This window comes from Macrotis lagotis, chromosome 4, assembly GCF_037893015.1.
Source record: "Macrotis lagotis isolate mMagLag1 chromosome 4, bilby.v1.9.chrom.fasta, whole genome shotgun sequence".
Taxonomy (NCBI): domain Eukaryota; kingdom Metazoa; phylum Chordata; class Mammalia; order Peramelemorphia; family Peramelidae; genus Macrotis; species Macrotis lagotis.
In genome coordinates, this window is record NC_133661.1 from 213,206,589 (window position 1) to 213,228,983 (window position 22,395).

General features: G+C 33.0%; 1 protein-coding gene across 5 annotated transcripts in view; it reads left to right on the plus strand.

The window, feature by feature from the left end:
- The window catches only part of PRKD1 (protein kinase D1), a 504,884-nt gene that overhangs the window by 381,149 nt on the left and 101,340 nt on the right, over positions 1 to 22,395 (plus strand). For 4 of the 5 annotated variants that reach the window (XM_074235395.1, XM_074235399.1, XM_074235400.1 and 1 more), the window contains 3 exons: positions 12,739 to 12,870; positions 15,464 to 15,624; positions 20,392 to 20,415. In XM_074235395.1, the coding sequence (XP_074091496.1) occupies positions 12,739 to 12,870; positions 15,464 to 15,624; positions 20,392 to 20,415 (317 nt within the window). The remainder of the gene's footprint in view (positions 1 to 12,738; positions 12,871 to 15,463; positions 15,625 to 20,391; positions 20,416 to 22,395) is intronic. The other variant, XM_074235396.1, reaches the window with a different exon arrangement.

Consider the following 22,395-nt stretch of genomic DNA (forward strand, 5'->3'; position numbering starts at 1 on the left):
TTGAAAAGCAAGTAAATGAGGTAGAGGAAAAATGGGAAGAGAAATGAAAGAGATGTAGGAAAACCATGAAAATCAAGTCATCAACTTGGTGAAAGAGAGAGACAAAAATACTGAAGAAAATAACATGTTAAAAACCAATTTAGGTCAACTGGAAATTAGTCCAAATGACCAATGAGAAGAATGCTTTAAAAAGTAGAATTGATCATATGGAAAAGGAGGTAAGAAAGCTGTCTGAAGAAAATAACTCCTTCAAATTTAGAATGGAGCTGAAGGAAACTAATGACTTTTTGAGAAATCAAGAAACAATAAAACAAAACCAAAAGAATGAAAAACTAGAAGAAAATGTGAAATATCACATTGGGAAAACAACTGACCTGGAAAACAGAGCCAGAAAAGAAAATTTAAAAATTATTAGACTGTCTGAAAGTCATAATCAGGAAAAAAGCCTAGACTTCATTTTTCAAGAAATAATCCAGTAAAATTACCCTGATATCCTAGAAGCAGAGGGTAAAATAGAAATTGAGGAAATCAACTAATCACCTCCTGAGAGAGAAATTACCCCCCCCCCAAAAAAAAAATCCAGGAATAACAGAGACATCTCAAAACTCCCAAGTCAAAGAGAAACTACTACAGAAAGAAAATACCATGGCACTAAAGTCAGGGTTTCACAGAATTTAAGTGCATCTACTTAAGGTTTCATAAGGGCTTGGAATATGATATACCAGAAGGTAAAAGAGCTTGGATTACAACTGAGAATCAACTACCCAACAAAACTGAAAATTTCTTTTTGTGGAAAAGAAGGGTTTTCAATGAAATAGGGGACTTTCAAACTTTCCTGTTGAAATGACAAGAGCCCCACAAAAAGTTTGATCTCTAAGTAGAGGACTCAGGTGAAGCATAGAAAGGGTGGGTGAGAAGGACTAATTATAAGGAATTTTGAACTGCCTGTATTCCTGTATGGAAAGAAAATACTGATATCTCATATGATTCTGCTCATTTATAAGAACCATTAGAAGGGGCATATATAGACAAGGCACAGGATGGAGCTGAATGCAATGGTATAATATGGCATATGAATATGATGGCATAATATGGTATAAAGATGGAGTGGATGAGTAATGAAAGGACTAGGAGAAAGGGAAAGGAGAAGAAGAATGGGCTATGATACTTTACATAAAAGAATCAAGAAAAAGCTTTTGCAATGGAATGGAAGGGGAGAAGGTAAGGAGGAATAAGTGAGCCTTCATTCTCACTAGAAATGGCTCAGAAAGTAAATAACATGCACAGATGAAAGGAAAGAAAGAATAGAAAAAAATGGGAGTGGAGAGGAATAGAATGGAGTACATTATAGATAACAGCAATTGTGGGAAAAGCTATTGAAGCAATTTCTCTGATGGATTTATGATAAAGAACAAAACCCATCCCAGACAAGAGTCAATGTTATCTGAACATAGACTGAAGGACACTTTTTTTCTCTTACTTCATTTCTCTTGAGGTTTCTCTATCTTTTGATGGGAAGGGGGTTTATATTTTCTTTCACAACAATATTATTGTAATAAAAATGTGAAAATAAATTTTAAAAATCATAAAAAACCTTTTTATGTTTTTGTCCTTTTTTCTCATTTTTCCTCATTCTTATTTTTTCTTTTACAACATGATTATATGGAAATATGCTAAACACAATTATACATGTACAACTATATCAGATGGTTCACTGTCATGGGAAGTAGAAGGGAAGGGAGAGTGTCAGAAAAAATATGAAGCTCAAAAGTTTGCAAAAGGATGAATGTTGAAAGTTACCTTTACATGGTATTGGAAAAAAATAATAAAATAAATTTACTATGGTTCAATATGTTTCAGTGGTTAATCTGGAAACTAATATTTGTATCTTACTCATAAATTTTATTTGAGATGGATTTATCACTGTGGGTATTTCTTTCATCAGTTATCAAATATCAAATACAAGCATAAACTTACACATGAACTGGTTAATAGCTATAGAATTAAGTATGAAAATGAATATAGAAAATCTATGTTGCAATCTGTATTTGAAGTACATAAGATGTTGGTCAGAATGTGCATTTCAAAGGAATATTGGGGACAGGGATAGCCCAGCAAATTCAAAGTCCAAAATTCTTATCTATCTAAATTGAGATGGACAAGAGAGATCTTTCTTAGAGGTTGATGGATTTAGGTAAACTATTGACTAATCCTTAATTCTCTAAATTATGCTTTATACTTCTGAAGTAAACATTTCCTCACACATGTTGATTTATCTCTTTCAATTCTTTAGAATAATGGCTTTACTTATGTCTATGACATTGCTTTGGTTGCTAGGCAGCTTTGTCTTGATCTACTGATTATTCATACTCTGTTCCTTTTTTACCTCTTTTATCTTATCAAAAATCTGTCCCAAGAATGCATAATTCTGAGCATTGGCATTTCCTAGGGACAGAGATTACTCTAGGTTGGAAAGATAAAGAAGGGCTTTGTGGAGGAATGGAATTGATGGATAGAGCATAGGATCTGGAGTTGGGAAGTCCTGAGTTAAAAATCCAGCCTCAGACACTTACTAGTTGTAGGACCTTGGGCAAGTCACTTAACCCAATATTTCCTTCAGTTTCCTCATATATACAATAGCTCAGAGAAGGAAATTACAAACATTCCAGTTTCTTGTAAACCAAGAAAACCCTTCATGAGGTCAAAAAAAGTTGAATATAATCAAAACAAGTGAGTAATAATATGAAGAATCCCAGGTGGCTTTGAAGTTCAGCATAAGGTAAGTTAAGAATGCACATGACCTCCTTTGACAAAATGGATTGGACTGGGTAAACCAGAGAGTTCATGTTGGGGAGTAACTAGAAGATAAAGTTGGCAAATTAAACTGAATTCCATTCTAAGTTCAGCAAGCTTTTGGTGATTAGATCCAGTAGACAGTCTTGAAGCTTTTGGGGGGGAAATTAGCAAGAACGTGATATAGAGAAATTAGTTTTTAGCAGAGTTAAATATCTAAAGCAGACAAAAGAGTGAGAAAGAGAAGAGATAGGCCTCTTTCCTGGTTTCTTTAGAATCCTTTAGAAGTAAAAGGCAATAAGACAATTACTTGGTGTATATATCTATGAGATGGCCTATTGTACAAAACTGTTTATAACATTTCTTTTAGTTTGATTGCAAAGCTTTGGAAATCAAATGGGTATCCATTAATTGGAGAATGACAGAACAAGTTGTTATATGTGATTATGATGAAATACTCTTGTCCTAGAGGAAATTACAAGCAAGAAGATTTCAGAAAAACCTGAGAAGTCTTAAATGAACTTAGGGAAAGCTAAGTGAGCAGAACCAAGAGAACGTTTTACACAGTTAAAGCAATATTCTAAGACTGATATGCTGTGAAAAAGTTGACTATTCTGATTAAACCAATTATCCAAGACAATGCCAGAGGATCCATAATGAAAGATACTATCCACCTTCAGAGAGAACTGATAAATTCTGAATATAGAGTGCTAATATTTTTTAAACATTTTAATTTTACTTTTGTGTTTTCTTTTGCAATATGAATATTATGGATATTTTTCTCATGACTTCATATGTATAATCAATATCAAATTATTTGCCTTCTCAAAGAGGACAGCGAAGCAGGAGGAAGGGAGTGAAATCAAAATTTTAAAAAATATGTTAAAATCTTTACATATAACTAGGAAATATTAACAAAATAAAAATAATTAAAACAAAAAAGACAATGCACACTTAAAACTCAGTATTTTAATCTAATTGTATTTCTGCTTCATGGAAAATTCATGATTTTTTTCACAAAAATATTAATATAAATGATAACTCTTTATGGGAATTTTTGGGGGAAGGGAGGGGTTAGGAAGGAATAGGAAAAATTATTTTTTTTAATTGATATTTTATTTTTCCAAATACATATTTTGAAAATTTTTTCAACATTTCAACATTCAACATATATATATATATATATGTATGTATATATATATAGTCTAAGGAAAATTAATTCTTATTTTCCTCAGCAATATTGAAGCAAGAGATTATTTACAATTGAATCAAATTTTCTTTTCCTTTATCTTACTTTTCTTTCTCATTTTATAGTGAAGACCTTGACTTGTCAAAGTGTTTATCAGTAAAGTGAAGTCTCTTTTGTTTGCTGCCATTTTGTAAATGTTTCCTTCACATAGGGGTTTGGTGCCTGACTTTGGCCTTAAGACAGCATAACTAAGCTGGGAGGGAACTAGTTATCATCAAGCTAGCCACAAGAAAATGAATTCTCTCTCTCTCCATTCACCTTTCTTCCTAACTGACCATTTCTACTGAGGGCACTACTATCCTTTTAGTTCCCTTTTAGTTGCCTCTGACTCTTCCTTGAGTGCCTCATGCCCCTCCTGTTGGCAGGTCCCATTGAATCTGCTACAGGATCTTTCACACTCCTCCTTAATCTCCTGCCATGAGCAGCACTCTGGTTCTGACCCTCATCAACTCCTGCATGAACAGGTGCAGACTTCCCCTTTCAGAATGCCTCTTCCCATTACCAAATGGATATTTCTCAAATGCAAATCTGACCATGTAATTTCTCTTCTCAAGAAGCTTCAGGGGCTCCCCATAGCCTCTAGGATAAAATACAAACTGTTCTGCTGGATATTCAATGTCATTTCACAGTGTTTCCAACTTATTTTTCAAGACTTAATTTCCATTATATTTTACATATAATTGGTGTTCCAGTCAAAATGGCCCATTTCCAATTCTCTGAATAGAATATCCTGATTCCTGTTTTGGTACTTTGGCATAGCCTGCCCCCAACATGTCTAGAATTCACTATTTCTGATTTTTGTCTCACTGAATCATTTACTTCCTTTAAGACTTAGCTCAATGCCACCTCTTAAGCAAGACATCTTCTGATTTCCCTGGTTGTTAGTTTTAATCCCTAATTTTGGTCTTCCCCATAGGTTCTTTCTTTAGTTGTGTTTTTTCCCCTTTATTTCTACACTCACTTCTTAACACCTTTTAAAATCCTTTAGTATGTCATGTGTTACCCTTCTGAGGATGATAGCCAAATCTATATCTCTAGGCCATTCCTCTCCCCAGAACTTTAGCTTTACAGTTTCAACTATGCCTGTTGGATATGTCTCAATTAAATCTTACTCAAATTGACTCATATTCATAAAACTAATACTCAAAACTTTCTAGGGGAGGATGCCTGGGTTCAAGTTCTGGCTCTTGGTTAATAATTGACTGACTGATACTGCTTAAACCAATTAAGCTTTCTGAACCACTGATTCCTTATCTGTCAAAAGAGGAAGTTGAAAAAGACCTCTTTAGAACCCATCTCCCTCTTAATCTATGAGTCTATAAGTGTGTTTTGGTTTCATATTTCATCACCTTTCACGTCTCTCTTGTGACACCACAATTCTCCCAGTTCTGCAAGCTTAGAACTTTCTTCCCTCATCCCATAGCCAGTCAATTTTTTAGTGTCATTAATTTAATTGCTGCAATATCTCACATATATAAACCCTCCTTTTTATCACTTTAATTCATTACCCTCTTCATATCTAACCTGGACTACTGTGATAAGTGTCAAAACTGGTCACCAAGCTTCCTTTTTTTTTCTTTTTCCAAGTGCTAAACTCACTTTACAAATATACCAGTGTCTTCACTTGTAGAAATTAAGATTTATTAAACTGACTCCAAATTACATTTCTTAATTTTGCACTAGATATATTCCCAAAATCTATGCTCAGAATAAACTCAGTCATTTACTATTCTCTATACTAAACTTGCCCTTTCCTACTTTCTTTGTCTTGATTATTCCTTCATTTGTAGTATGTACTCAACAACTTCTACTTATTTCCTTTCAAAATCCAATCAAGAAATTTTTCCTTGAACTCCTTATAAAAGCGTTCCCATCCTCCTGGCATTTCTCATGTCATGCTGTTTGACCTCTCTTATGCTTTTCATCTATTTTAATTTATATTTTACTTTTTAAAAGTATGCTTTTTCTTCATATCTGTCAGTTTGTTTCATGAGAGTAGACCTCGAGTCATTTTACATCTTTGTATCCTTAGTATTTAGTATGGCATCTTGCCCATAGCAGATACTTAATGATGTTTGTAGATTTGAATTTAAATCAGGATATTTTATTGACCAAAAGAAACTTGTTTCTTAACAAGTTATGCACAAGAGTATATTTGTTGTTTTGTTATTGAATTTAGTAATTTCTACAAGGCACTATAAACAAGAAGGTGATGTGAACATCAGAAAGTTAATTAAATATTACAAATTTGTTAGTCAGAAAAAGGAAGGCTCTAGCCCATTTTATTTTATACTGCTCAATTCAAACACAATATTTTGTTTAGTCCCCAGCATCATATTTAAATGTTAACAATTTAGTAGTAAGTAACCAATATGGAAAATGTTGTGGATACCAGATCCTTAATGAAATAGTTGAATAAAATTGGAATTTAGAGAGAATCTGTAGGAGACACATAATAGCTATCTTCAAATAGATGATGAATTGCTTTGTGGAAGTCACCTTATTCTGCAAGAGGACAGAGTTTAAGGGAAAGGAAAGGAAATAAGCATTTATTAACCATTTACTTACTAGGCACTGTGCTTGGTGCTTGAATAAGTATCATTTCATTTATAAGACAAATGAAAAGCAACTATAGGGAGATGGGTTTTGGCTGTATGTATGAAAAAAAATTCTATTCTTTAGTACCATGGCCTAAAAAATAGAATCATATGTTTGGGAGATAGTGACTGTCCTAGACACTGGAAGCATTCAGGCAGAAGCCAAATGACCATCTGTCAGGGATCTCATAACAGATTTTCAGGAATTGTGTAAGATGTTGGATTAGATGATCTGTTGAATTTCTTCAATTTTAAAATATGAATTTACAAATAGAAAAGTTTAAACATCCACCCTAAGTCATAGTGACTAAAAATCATAGAATTACACAGGTGTAAGGTTATTAGTGGATATTTAGTCTGACCCATGCCTGAAAATGTTGCTTCTCAGCAATGTACCTCATATATAGATATTCATCTAGCCTTTACTTAAAGATTTCAAATGTTAAGATTACCCATGTCCATTTTCGGAGAGATCAAATCTTTAGAAAATTTTGGTTTCATTTTTTCCTACCATTAGACCTAGTTTTGCCTCTTTGTACCTTCTGCCCAGTGATCCTAGCTCTGTTCTCATTGACCAGACAGAATAGGTAGTATGATACAGAGTAAGTGGTTCTATATAGTCAAAGGACCTGAAACCAAATGCCACCTGTGTGTGACTTTGAGTAAACCTATAATGATTCTTGACCTCAGTTTCTAAATCTGTAAAATAAGGAACTTGTATTAGATATCCTCTTGAGTTCCCTCCTATCCTAGATATGATCTAAAGCCTAATATCTCTTGGATAAACCTTTGAATTTATGAAGACTGCTGTATTTCTTCTAAGTTTTGTTTTGACCATACACACATCTCTGCTCCCCAGAATCAATGCACTACTTAAATTGCCCTTAAAAATTGAAGGGAAAAAATAATCTATTAAATATGAAAGTTTGGCCTCTTAAGATTCTTTATTTTGTTTTTAGTTTCATTTTTTATAGGAAGAACCAAACAGTTTTTTATTCTATTTTATGCAGCAATTTATAATGAACTTTAAAGGAACTACTGATTATCTGAGGATTTTTGGCGCAATTACAGTGTCCAAGTAAAGCATGTCAATTTCCCTTCTCATGCACACTAGAGCATAACAATGGACTGTGAATAGAGCAAATCAAAAAGACACAAATATAAGTGCAAAGGGCCTATTATATTTGTATGCCTGTTACGTGATTTTAATTTAGTTGGGATTGACTGATGATAAAAGAGTGGCAGATATCACATTGTTGCTGCCTTCCAGACTAAGGGACACTTTCATATGCCTATTCTTATCAGTCCATTTTGGTTCCAACACTTAAATGAGCTTGAATTACAGTATTCACTTTGTTTTCTGATCCTAAGTGATTATCTCTGAAGTGCAATTTTGTGATTAGTTGAGACAGCATGCATAAACTCAGCTAATGTTGATTTCCCCCAGGGTACAGAACAGGTAAATTTATAATGAATGGATGTTGTGTTTTGATTTCAAATGAACATAAAAACCTTACCATACTCTGTAGGTTTTATTTTTAAAATGTATTTAATTATTCTAAAATTAACAGAAGAATATTAAAATTGAACTTTAGAAATACGGCATTTAAACGTAAGTCAAGGGTGCTAGCTGCTTGTGAATGTTAATTCTCTTGCAAAAGGAAAAACAAACTTATTTGCCACATTTTTTTTGGCATTATAATTCTTCAGGCTTTAATTGCTTGTGTCTTTCCCAAGTAATCTGAAGAAATGTCTAAAGCAATATTGTCAAGGTGGATATGGAAAATACCATTGAGTATTCAGTTGGTATTTGTATAACAACAGTCCTCAAAGAAACTAAAAGTACTTTTCCAATACAACAGTTGATGTTAGGCAACACATTTTATGACAAAAAGACATAACTTTGCCTCATAGAACATTTCAAACCAAATCACATACAGTAGTGAAAAATGTATATTTGTAGCCAGCTTCACATGCCAAAAATGTAATGTTATTGGCCCCAAAATGTTTTCCTTTCTCCTTCACAGAAGAGAAAGGCCTGGCCTGCAAGCTGGAATGATGTGAAGCCTTTCCATGAGCAAAGATATTAAAGGTCAAGTTTGGGGAATTCACTGGAAAAGAGTGTGAAAATGAGAATCAGAGGCTTGGACTCAAATCCCATTAGTGCCACTTAGTCACTATGTCCTTGGACAAGTTATTTAATTTCTTCACCAGTTCCCAATTTCCTCATCCGTAGCAAAATAGATGTTATTTCTAATTAGCTTAATTCTATGATCATTCCATACTCAAAAATTTGAATATGCTTTTTTTGGGAGTGTTGGAACTAGTTAATTGAACACATCTGGTCATTTTTAGGTCAATGGTTACAAGGAAATAGTTTTGTTTTTTTTAAAAATCTATTACTACTTCTGAGACTATTCATATCCCTTCTACTCAATGTCTTCTCCCTTTCCATCATTAGTCACTGAAACTCTAAAAGATGAACTTGAATATTAATGCATTTGTCAAAGACAAATTTAGGCATTTGAGATACTACTCTACCCTTTCTAGATCAGAGTAGCATTTCATATTTTTTTTTGATTTTGCAAGGCAAATGGGGTTAAGTGGCTTGCCCATGGCCACACAGCTAAGTAATTATTAAGTGTCTGAGGCTGGATTTGAACCTAGGTACTCCTGACTCCAGGGCCGGCACTTTATCCACTGTGCCACCTGGCCACCCCCATATTTTCTTTAACAAAAAAAAACAACAAAACAACCAATACTCCCACCTTTTATATTGTTTCTTTCCCTGAGAATTTGTTTTTGGTGATAGCTGTAGTGATTCCATTATTGTTCAGGATAGTTTCCAGTTTGACTTCATCCATACTACAGTTATACTATACTTCAGCATTGAATACATAATAGGTCTAGAATTTCATGAAACCTCTGAGGTCATTTAGAAGTTGAGAGTACTGAGGCACTTGATTGATTGCCCTTCCCTTGTTTCCCTTCTTTGACACAAACTGGGAGAGCTGTATTTTGGCTATCAGCTTTGGCAAGTTTGTAATATCATTTCCCCAACACCTGACTTTATTTGATTCATGGATGAATAAAACCTCACAGGGAAAGATGGTAAACTTTTGAATATAAGTGATATAAAGCCAGAAAGCAAGACATAATAGATTTCAGGACTAGTCAGATACTTTTCCCATTCATGGAGAATGGTCTGTTCTTGTAATTTTGCAAATGTGATACATGGCAGGAATTCACAAGACAAATCTGTAATCTCAGTGAACATGAGCCATGGGTTTGAAGGTGAGGATAGTCTCATTTGACCAAAGTTGAACACATAGGAATAGAATTCCATTGTAAAGATGAATAAGAGTTCTTATTGTATCTCACCACCACCCTAATACTTTTTCCCTATGGCTTCTAAGAAATTAGTCAAGCCCTAAATGTCTAGAAGGAAACACCAATTTTAGACTCATTCTTTGGAAATGTCAATACATCAACAAATTTTAATTTTTTTCAGTAATATTATTCCTTGTGCTATTCTTTTGCAAACAGACACAAAGTTACTGTGTCAGAGGGGTCATTTGGACCCAAATCTAGCATATCTATACAACCATATTTAACAATCGTCATTATTTAAAAACCCTGAATTTTATCCAGAATCTGCTGTAGAATAATTGAATAACCTTGGGCATGCCATTTTTCTGGTTTTCATGTATAATGTGAAGAACTTAGAATGAATGGATTAAAATCACTTCCACTGATAAAATTCTATGACCTGCTTGATCTGTACCTACTAAAATATGTTTCTTTAATTTGTAGTCTGTGAACTTTTTATTTAAAAATGGATAACATTTCGATATAAATCCTATAGATTTTATTGATTTAAAAATCATTCTGATAGACTTCACCAGATTGTGAAAGGTCTCCTTGAAAAATTAAAGATTAAGAACTGTTTTAAATGGCCCATTTTATTTTTCAATGTCTTATCTCATATGCTGTTGCTATTTCTGAAAAAGGCAGTGAATCCATATTAATTAAATTGAATGATTATCTACATTTGGTTTCTAAATATTTTGGAGGCACCAACATGCTACTTAATTTATAGGGGGTTACTTTTTTTTATTTTTTTTTTTAGTTTTTGCAAGGCAATGGGGTTAAGTGGCTTGCCCACGGCCACACAGCTAGGTAATTATTAAGTGTCTGAGGCAGGATTTGAACTCGGGTACTCCTGACTCCAAGGCACTATCCACTAAGCAACCTAGCTGCCCCTGGAGGTTACTTTTAAAGAGAGGATTTGCATCCACAGGGATTCTCCTAAGAAAATTAAGAAGTACTCATGGAGGATCTACCAGAGAATGGAACAGATAGAATGACCTTCCTGAATGACCTTCATTTTCCTCTCTTCTCAGATGATTGGCTGCTTCCAAAAAAAAAGTATTTTTTAAAAAATCATTTTCCTCTATCCTGGCAACTTCAACAACTTGGCTCGACTTTCAGCCAGATGCATTTTATTTTATCAGGCATGATTTGAGGATTTCAGTATCTCATTTCTCACAAAGCAAGATACAGCAACACCTTCCTTATGCTCAGTTTTCATTAGAAAGTGCTGCTTTTAAATCACTGCCACATTTAATATTACATTTGATTCATTCTTTTGGCAAAACTAAATTTTGGACATGATCCTCCTTTAAGTGCCAGTGCCATTATTGTCTGGTAGAAACTCCCTCACCATTATCCAAGATTTTGGCCAAAAGATATTATTGGAGTGGCATTCATGTGAATGTGTGTATATGGAAATCTAGTTATTTCTGTGTAAATTTTATTTTTTTAGAGTATGAGGGGGAAGGGAATAAATTGACTGAACAAGTTTATGTAGCCACAGATAATAATCAGGTGTGTTTCAAAGAGTAGACTGTAGTTTGGTTTGGGTTTTTTTTTTCATTTTATTCCCTCCATAAAAAGGAAGCATTAGTCTGTATCATAATTATTCATCAGTGTTTAGTTTTCAGAATATGATGATTATCCCATCTTCGGAAATCATTTGAAAATTCTTAGCAAGGTCTCTCTGGGTAGACTAAAGTGCACATTAATGATAATTTTGAAACATAGAATAATAATGAATTTAGCAGTGAGGCCATCAAATGAAAACAAGTTCTGTTTTTAAAGAAATGACTTTATAAATCTGTATATGGGCCTGATAAATACACAGACATGCATAAAGACACTCTACAAAACAGATAATATGTGGTTTATAATATCATTTCCTTTCCAGTATGGAAGGACTCACAGTGTTTTGTGTAAATCTAAGTGAGTTTACACAACCTAGCTATGCTATGACAAAACCTTGTTGGGCTACTGCATGCTGCAATAAGCTAACATTTTCCAAAAATTCTGACTTCCTTAGCAGAATGCTAGAAATTCCTACCCTTTTACTTCTCCATCTTTATAATCATAATTATAGCCTCCTTTTAAAAAAATAATATATTTTGTTTGACAACAATGAATCAGCCAGAAAAGCACCTAGTGCACTAGACTTTTAGTAATACAAAAACAATAATGGAATAATCCCTGCCCTCAGTAAGCTTATAATCTTATCAGAGGAAACAACATGTACACAATTTTTCACAAAAATAAATGTAAGGTGATTAGATGGTGGTATTTGAAATAAGTTTACAAAAGACTAGAAATTCTAAGAGACAATTAAAAGTGGAGTGTATTCTAAGAATGGAGGACAGGCTGTGCAACCTGCATAAAGGACAGTCAATATAAGTGAAATTCTTTGAAAACAGAAAATTATTTAGTAGTCTAATATGGCAATTCAAATATTCAGAAACTGGTTTTCCTGTTCAGAGATTTTCCAAGTTTCTTTTCCTGCCTTTACTGTTTGCACTATAGTTATTTCCCACTGTATTTACATCTCAGTCCTTAAAGAAAAAAAAAAATAAGCAGAGAAGGAGGTGAAACTCCGGTGAGTCAAATGTGTTCCTAATTAACAGTCTAATGGTTAAGATGAAGATTATTTTATTCAAGATCTCAGTTAACCATTCACAAGATGACTTTACATTTGCCATTGTATTCATTCATCTTATATTTCACTGTTTACAGCTTCTGCCACCTGTGAAGATTTTCAGATCCGACCTCATGCATTATTTGTTCATTCATACCGGGCTCCTGCCTTCTGTGACCACTGTGGAGAAATGTTATGGGGACTTGTCCGACAAGGACTTAAATGTGAAGGTAGGTTATGTCCCTTAAAAACTGAGATATGTTTGAATTGCCTTTTTCTTTCCTACCCTTTACCAACTCTATTCCTCCCCCCATAACTTCTCTTTTTATAAAGTAATGATCTTAAAAGACCAAAAGAGAGTGAAGATGAACATACCACTACTCTTAAAATGCAGATAGATACATTTTTGGGCATGGCTGATGTGGGAATAGTGTGTGACCCTGGGCAAGTCACTTAATCCTGTTTGCCTCAGAGGTTCTTCATCTGTAAAATGAACTGGAGAAGAAAATGGTAAACGTCCCTACTATCTGCTGAGAAAAACTTAGATGGGGTCACAAAGTGTTGTACACAACTCAAAATGACTGAACAGCAACAATGGTGGGAAATTTGTTTTGTGGACTATATAGATATGTACTGAACAATTTGATTGTGATCTTTGTTTAATTTTTTTTCTTGGTACTAGGGTATGATTATGTGTAAGACAGATTAAGGAAAAGTACATGTAAATGGAATAATTTTAAAAAAGTGAAAATAATTCAAACCTATAGGCTGTAAAGCAGATTTGAGTAGGAAAAATGGACAATTTGTCTGAGCTTACCTAACATCTAATATGATAAAAGCACAATTTTTGATGGAAAAAATAGAGAATATGAATTAAAATCTTGTAAATTCAATCCCAAATCATAAAAAATAAATAACTGTAGCAAAAAATGTATTGCATATTGAATAATTTAAGGATGTCTAAAATTGTAAGTTTTATTATACATATTACATACTCACATGTATGTTTGTATATATATATATACATATATATATATATATATATGCCATGATAACCTTCCCATGAATTATTTTAAGATAATCTTACCTCTGCCGCATCATGCTAAGGGGAAAAGAATTATTCAGTATGTCTTTCTTACCCATGATTCATGTTTTTTTCTCAATCTAATATTCTGAATTGAATATCTTATTTAAAGCTTGAATTTTGTGAATATTCCCTTTAATTTTCCCTTATAATTTTATATTAAGAAAAAGAATAAGTTTTGTGCAATAAAAGAAACTTATTCCTCATCTCTTTTTTAAGTGAAAATGTTTACCATCTTTGATACTGGTTTATCAGGATATAAAACTTTCTTATTCCTTAAAAAGGTATATGCATTGTTTTGATTCCTACACAGAAATTTTTACTTATGATACCAAAAGAGATCTTCAAATACTGTATCTTTCTTTGTCCATTTCTTTTATTTATAGTGAATTAATATCAGTCCCTCTCCCAGCATTCTAATTTTCAAATTAAGTTTCAAAAAATATTTTGGTTATATAGATTAGTGAGAATTGAGAATTTTCTTATTTTCCCCCGTCTTTTTCTTTGAGAGAGAGAACTCTCACAAATCTTTAAATGGAAGAAATTAATTAGTAAATAAATGACATGGAGTTAAAAATGAACTGAACTACTTACCAGATGACAATGGATGTCTTCTGTATATCAATACAACTTACCAGTGGAGTCACCTAAATTCAAATTCCAAGAAATTTACAGGCAAGGAATCCTACTTAACTTAGGCACTTAGGGATTGACCATAAGTAAACATACTGGCAAAAAAGTGACAAATTCAAGTATAGCTTAGTAGTAATTTAGTTGGTAATATTTTGAGGCATGTTTACTATAAGCAAACTTCCAATGTGACCTACAATCACAAAATAATTCTCTAATTACACATACAAAGAGAAGAACTTTCATAATTTATTCTCATTCAGGACTATTCTAACAATGGCAGAAGCAAGGTTGAATTCAAGCAAATTGCTAAGAGCCCTGAGCTCTTCAAGTAGGACCATGAATATTTTAAAATAGTAGTCACTGAATCCTACTCTGGTTCTCTGTTCTCAAGTACTCTGATTTTCAATTTCTAACCACATAACCTGGCTTTGTTGGAGCAAGTTCACAATGTCAAAAATCCATTACAGTAATATGACAGAATTTGACTATAGAATTATATCCATCCATACATATTCATATATGACATAAAATACATATATATACACAGAGTACAGAGAAAAAATTTGAGTACTGGATATCTATACATACATATATAACATATATCCTTATACCTTTCTATCTATATATCTATCTATTCATCTATATATATACACACACACATAAATTTGTGTGTGTGTGTGTGTGTGTGTGTGGAGAATACACATCCAGTAAAGGAATTTATATTACTTGAATATAGATATTCAGTGCAAGAAACTTTGTTTTCTTTTTTTCCCTTCTGGATAATTGCTGATATTTTTTGATTTTGTAGGGGTAGGAGGAATTAGAGATTTTAAATAATGGGTGTACTTTCAGATAAAGTTACTATATTACTTTTTCTTATATTTTTTGAGATGAAGTTGAATACTCTTGTAAATGTTTATACTGTTAAAACACATCAATAAAACTCTACAAAAGAAAACTGTCAAAGTATAATATCAGATTTATATATATGAATTAGCTCCAAGGAAAATTCATAAAGTAGTATTTAAAATCAATTTATTCCTTATATCTTTTTATGTAGTGTTGGATAACCTTTAAAAGGTGGGATATTCTTCTTCTTTTTCCAGGATGTGGCCTGAATTACCATAAGAGATGTGCATTTAAGATCCCTAACAACTGTACTGGTGTGAGGAGAAGGCGGCTATCCAATGTTTCTTTAACAGGACCCATTCCTGTCCGGACAGCATCTGCAGAATCCCCACCCTGCAACCAAGATGAGGGTGTCTTGGTATGGTTTTCCAATATTGTATTTCCATTTTCATATTAAGTCAATGAGGTTAAAACATACAATTACAGTGTAATTTCAATAAGGTAATATGTGTGAAATGTGAAGAATTTTGAGATGCTAAGATAGGCAAAGTATAAATATACAGCATACATTTGTTTTAATGACTTTTCACCTAGATTGAATAAAGAACAATTTAGAAGATCTTGCTCAGATCTTTATTTCTTAACCTGAATCAAATGGGGGAAAAGGTTGGATCATTTACTAACCAAAAGGCTGGAGTAATACAGACCCAATTTCTAATATTCTTAAAATGTAGTTTGTCCAAATGTAGAAACCAACAATTAACAAAAAGACATTCTTTTCTAAAGCATTATGGAGTAATTTAGTAATAAAAGAATGATTATTTCAGGTGAAAATTAGAAATGTTTTTAATAAAATTGTGTAATGGTTATATTGTTAAAAGTATTGTTATGCATTTAGTAGTTACTCAGTATATCTTAAGGTGACCAGATTTCCTCAGAAAAACAGTAGACTCAAGATTTTTTTTTCTTTTTTAAATTAGGACAATTAAACAATGGTATCTAATGTACGAGACAAGAAAATTCATCCTCATGACTTTTACATGTTTAGTATGTTCTTTGGTCTAAGTAAATACTTGCATTTTATAGAATTAACTTGGATTGTTTATATAGTTACATGCCAAGAAATTCAGCCAAAAAATTTGAAGTAATCAGCAATGCAATATGGGAATTAACCACCTGATTTCAGTCTACTCAAACTCTTCCTCTGTACCTCTATACTTTGTAGAGATTGAAAATCTGAATGCCCAAAATTATTCTTTACCCTTAACAAGGCCACTCAGTAGCTAAAATTCTCCCCTTTTCCTCCTTGGGTTTCTACTTGGACTGAAGTGAAATATTAATAAAATGTTAAAATAGTAAATTCTTCACAATTTTATCCTGTTGAGTCACCCATTTAGATTTTTTTTCGTTCTTTCAGGTCTAATCCCTTGGTACCCATAATGCCACAATATCATAGTAAGACAATTAAAATGCAAAAGAAGTTATAAAGTCTCCCTTATCTTGTCAGTTCTTTACCAGATCTTTGGTGGTGTGAAACCAAGCCTGCAAACTGATAGATAATGAGGGATATTGGGAGAAGGGCCATTCACTCTCCTTCGTCCCCCAGTTTCAGACTTGTGCCTTAAAGAAAAGTAAAGAAGATAAGATGTCCCCCTTGCTCCCTAGTCTAATGTCTCACAGGCTTCATAGGAGCTATCAGTTCTGAACTAACTCTGGATTATACTGGTCATGGGGTGGAATATGTTCCTTATTGAATGTAAAGAAAACAGAACAACAAAACAACCTTTATTCAATCTTTTCAGGTTATTTAACTAATTATTTAATCCTGCTGACTTGATAGTCCTTATCTAGGCAATATAAAGGAGACCCAATCCTTTTCTATGCCAGAAACTCAGAATTTGCTTTCCTAGCCTCCTCCAATGAATCATTCACATAGTCTTGATTATCTTCACAAAGATAGAAAACATAAAATATACAGAAAGCTAAAACTTGAGTTTTAATAGTGAATAGTAAGTTTTAGCCTTGACTTTTCAATATAGTTGCCTTAATATACATCAAAAAACATTAGCATATAACTTTCATTATAAGAAATATTAAGAAAAAAGAATAGTTGTTATAATACTTTAATTAAACAGAGGGGATTAGACAATTTTGAGAAAAAAATAGTTTATTATTACCAAGAATAGCTTTATTGGTTAACAAATATTTAGTTATTATCACTTCATGCAGTCCTAATTACAAAAAACTTACATATACCATTTAAAATAAAATTATATCAAATGCAATATATTATAGCAAATGAATATTTTTCCTCAGTTATTACAAAGCAGTCTCTCTTGTTTTTGGAAGACAAATTGGTTTGGGAGGAGTGAAGGTTTTCCTTGTTTTCAGTTTCTTATCAAATAAATCTAAGAGAAGAATTAAATTCCACCAACAGAGATGAGGTCATCAAAATAAACACTGAATTCAATCAAATACTACATATTTATCATTTGACAAAAACCTAGGCCAAAACAATATATTGAATATCAACAATTTGGGTTGATTTGTCACTATGCAAATGCATTGCATTGTTCTAATATATTCTTTTTGAAAATAAAGGGGCATTTGTAAATTTTAATAGAGCCTTTAATGTTTCATAAATTAAACTAATGGCTTTGTTTAAGTTGCTATGCTCAAAGTCAATCCAATTTAGATAAAAGAAAATAATAGAAAAGTTGTAAAAATAATTTTTTTCAGCATCACAATTAAAATATTCTACTCTTTCTGCCATTGTTGTAAGTGACATGGATCACAAGAAATGGACAATTATTTACTATTGCTTCTAATTATTATCAACAAGAGGCTTACTATTAACAGGAAGACAATCAAAGACAAATTGAGGTGGTTAAAATCCTCCTCTCTAAATATATAAATTAAAAATAAATGATAAATTCTTGTTTCCATTTAATCCCCTTGAAATATTTGCATAAATAAAATATGCATTTTTAATAATCATCTTTCATCATGTAGTTTACCTATTTGCAAAGTTAATAAAATTTATTTTTCCATGATATCATGAGAATCGAATCCAGTAGAGTGCCATTTCAGTACAATGAAAAGCTTCAAGTTGCTTTAGTGCCCTACAAAGTACTTTTTTAATAAAATTTTTATTTTTCCAATTATGTGCAAAATGTAGCTTTTCAACATTCATCCATTTGCCAATTTATGAGTTCCACATTTTTCTACCATTCTCCCTTCCCTACCCCCTTCCCATGGCAGTGATCAGTCAGGTAAAAATTGTACATATACAAGAGTGCTTAACATATTTCTATATTAGGCATGTTGTGAAAGAATTAAAACTAAGGGTGGGGGGAAGGACTAAGGAAAATAAAAAAAAAACAGAACATAGGACTTTTAAGGTTTATCAAATTCTTCCTGTGTTATGTCATGTGATTGTTGGTAGGTCCTCTTAAACTCTTTTTACATTTGAGGAAACTGAGGCTTAAATAAATTAAATCATTTGGCCATAGCAAGTGTCTGAAAAATTTAAATTCAGATCATTCTGACTACCAGGTGCAACATTAGCCTAATATATTTCTAACAGGCTATGAAAGTACCCTTTATATTGACTTCAATTTTATTTTTGTAGCATGTTTTGAAATAGCTTTTAGTGCCATGCACTAAATATTGATCTCCAGATGACTTTTCCCTATTAATTAACAGGTACTTTATACTTCATAGGGAGAGTGTTTAGGTGAGTTAGATAACCCTAAACCCTTCTTTTCTTTGTAATTCTCTATATAACCCTTATAAACTCTGCCCAGGTGAATGGAGAAAAGACATACCACCCCCAAAGCAAGCAAGCATTTTCTCCCTTTTGAGGCTATTCCAGGGTACAGTAGCTATTGCTACTTACTGTCACATTTGAAAATAGGCATATCCTTGTTATAACTGACAGTCCTTCTCACTGCAATGACTCTATCCTGCTGCATATTCCCTGTTTGAAGAGGTGGGGATGGGGAGGTAATTCTACTTCCAGGGGATGAAGCTATCTTTGTCCATTGGAAAGGCTAATGAGGGGATTGCACCTTTGACATTCCCTCATGGTGGGTATTCACCAACATTATCTCTGCTTTGTGGCTTCTCTTGTGGCTGTTGTTAGGATTATGTTAAATAATACACATAGAGACCTTGTTACCATGAAGTGCTATATAAAAGTGAAATATGTGCATACTCACAGGGGATCAAATTTGCAGAATAATTAATCCACTTGACTTTGACAATATAGTCCAATTATAATCCTTCTCTGAAAAGACCTACCATTCTCTTGCTACCCTTTTGGAGTTTGTCAGTTTTACAAATATGAGACTTAGAAAGAATATTCATTTGAATCAATTTCATGGTAGCCACATCTGTTCAGACTGGTGCACCATGACTAGAATGTGTGCATTCCTTTCTGTCTACAGGTGAATAACAACTCTGAAATTTTGTATTACTCTGACTACCTTTATGTTTCTTTTCTCATAAAAAGGATCAAATACAGTAAAGAAAATCTTTCATTTTAAATTTTTTCCCCATTTTGTGGCTTTTGTTGATATCTGTTTTTATACTTCATTCCCCTCCTCCTCATCCTGCCAGAGTGCCATCTTCTTATAATACTAAAGGAAAAAAGAAAAAACATTTCAGCAAAATGAAGTAACATATTGACTGAATCTGACATTATATGCAAAGTTCTCTATACATAACCTCCCACCTCCACAAAGAACTAAATTAGGTTAAAATAGTTTGTCATTATTTATCTTTTCACCACCAAGGTGGAGGGCTGGGTTTGGAGTAGGAAAATGTATGTTCAAGTCCCATATTTGATACTTAGCAGTTTTATTGACCATAGGCAAATGAATTAACTTCTGTAATCCTCAGTTTCCTCATCTGTAAAATGAAAATAAAGATAGCTGTAGTATCAACCTCAAGAGAGTTGTGAAATTCAAGAAAATGTATTAAAAGTACTTTTTAAGACAATATGCAGGGAATCCTAAAATCTCAGGATAGTTTTAATCTATTAAAGTCATTACTTATATGTGTGTGTGACGTGAATATATGTATCTTCTTTTTCCTAATAACATTATTTTCTTTCTTTATATTTTCTTTTTTTTTAAATCTGCTCCTTTGCCCTGCCTTTCTTCTTCCCAACTTTATGTCTCAGCTTCCTATCAGCTCAGCCCCTGAGGTATGTACTAACTTTATCCTGCTCCTTTTAGAGAATGTGTTTCTGAATCTTTTTAAGCTAAAACTTAACCTTTTATTTAAGTATTTGAATCTGAATTATGTTAGTGGAAATGAGTTCAGATCATGCAAATTAAAACCAAAAGTAAACATTTACAAATCCCTGATAAAGATACTGTGCTGGGGATAGTACCTTGCATATGAATTTTTTCCTCAGACTTACAAATGCTAGTTCCCTCCTTCCCAAAATGTCTTGTATTTCACTATTATTCATATATTTGCATTTATACTCTTTCTTGATATACCTCCTTATTAGTTATTTTATTTTATTGTAAGGTCCTATGAAGTCAGGATTGGTTCATTCATTGTTTTTGCATCCCTCTCACCTCTCACATACCTAATGCGATATTGAATAAAAGTCTGGTGATTGATGAAACAATCCCTTCCCTCAAGAAATATATATTTTACTAAGTGGTGGGAAAGACCACATATGTGCATAAAAATAAGCATAGACCATAAATATACAATTGTTGGTATGTCCTTAATGCTGACATTTTTCTAGTTTCAATTGTCATTAGGACAAAATGAAGAGCTCACAAGTCATTGAACTTTTAACTAAGGAAGATTTACTTTCCTTTAATAGCATGGGGCTTCTCTGGGGTTGTCTTCTTCATCATTTGGAAACCATTGTAGTCATCAAGGTTTAGTGATATAATCTTAGGCACTCACCAACTCTGGAAGCCCAGACTGTATTTGACATGCTATCAGAGAAGTTGGGACAAGTCAATTCCCAGAGGCAACTTTGTCCTAACAAATTGTACAGAGTCAGTGGGAAAAAAATAGAGAGTTCAGGAAAGGGGTTGTGTAGGAAGGAACCTTTTAGTTGTACTCCGAAGGAAGCTAGGTTTTCCAAGAGACAGGTGTGAGCAAGGTAATATGTTGCAGGTATGGGGAACCATGTACAAGGCTTGGACAAAGGAGAGATGGAATATTGTATAAAGAGCTGCTAGCAAAGAAATTTAAGTAGAAGAAAATGTGTAAAGGGGGGTAGTTGATGAAATTATTGGAAAGTAGATGGGAACCAAGCAGAGTGTGCTGAACCCAGCTCTTAATCTGCTTTCAAAAGTTCATTGTTGTAGGGGCTGCTAGGTGGCATAGTGGATAAAGCACCGGCCTTGGAGTCAGGAACACAGGGTTCAAATCCGGTCTCAGACACTTAATAATTACCTAGCTATGTGGCCTTGGGCAAGCTACTTAACCCCGTTTGCTTTGCAAAAAAAAAAGTTCATTGTTAAATTTATTTATAACTTAGAAATAAGAGATACACAAATAACAGACGCACAAAAGATTTACTTTCTGAAGCCTTTAATTAAGTAAAATGGAAAAAAAATATTTCCCTTTACATTACTTAAACCTAATGTCTTAAAAAAAATTTAGATAGTATGCTAAAAATGGCCTTCTCTGAAGTGAAGTGAAATAGCCAGACCAGTTGTTTTCTTACATTTCTGTCTTTACTATTTGGTTGATTGTCTACACTCAGATATCGAGCAAACTAAAAGTTAGAAGTGTGAATAAATACATTCCCTTTCTCCCACTGGTCTGTTAAATATTTACCAACACACCTCTATATTTCTCTGTAAACTGTGCTTGAAGTCCACAGGAATGCAGTAGAAGGAAGACTCAGAAAATCAAGTCATCACCAGACTGGAGCATTACTGACTAAAGGCTCATAATAGAGATAGATAGAGAGAGAGAAAGAGAGAGATGGATAGATAGACAGACAGACAGACACAGATAAATGTGCTTTAAGTTTTGACTTTCAATTATATTTTGCTTTAAGGTTTGCAAAGTGCTTTATAATCATTCTCTTCTTTGAACCTCACCTCTTAATATCTAAGGAAACAATTTTAATTGTTTTCTTTCAGAAGTCTTAAAAAGTGCAGAAAATTTTATTTCACAGATTTAAGATGAATAATTATCCTTA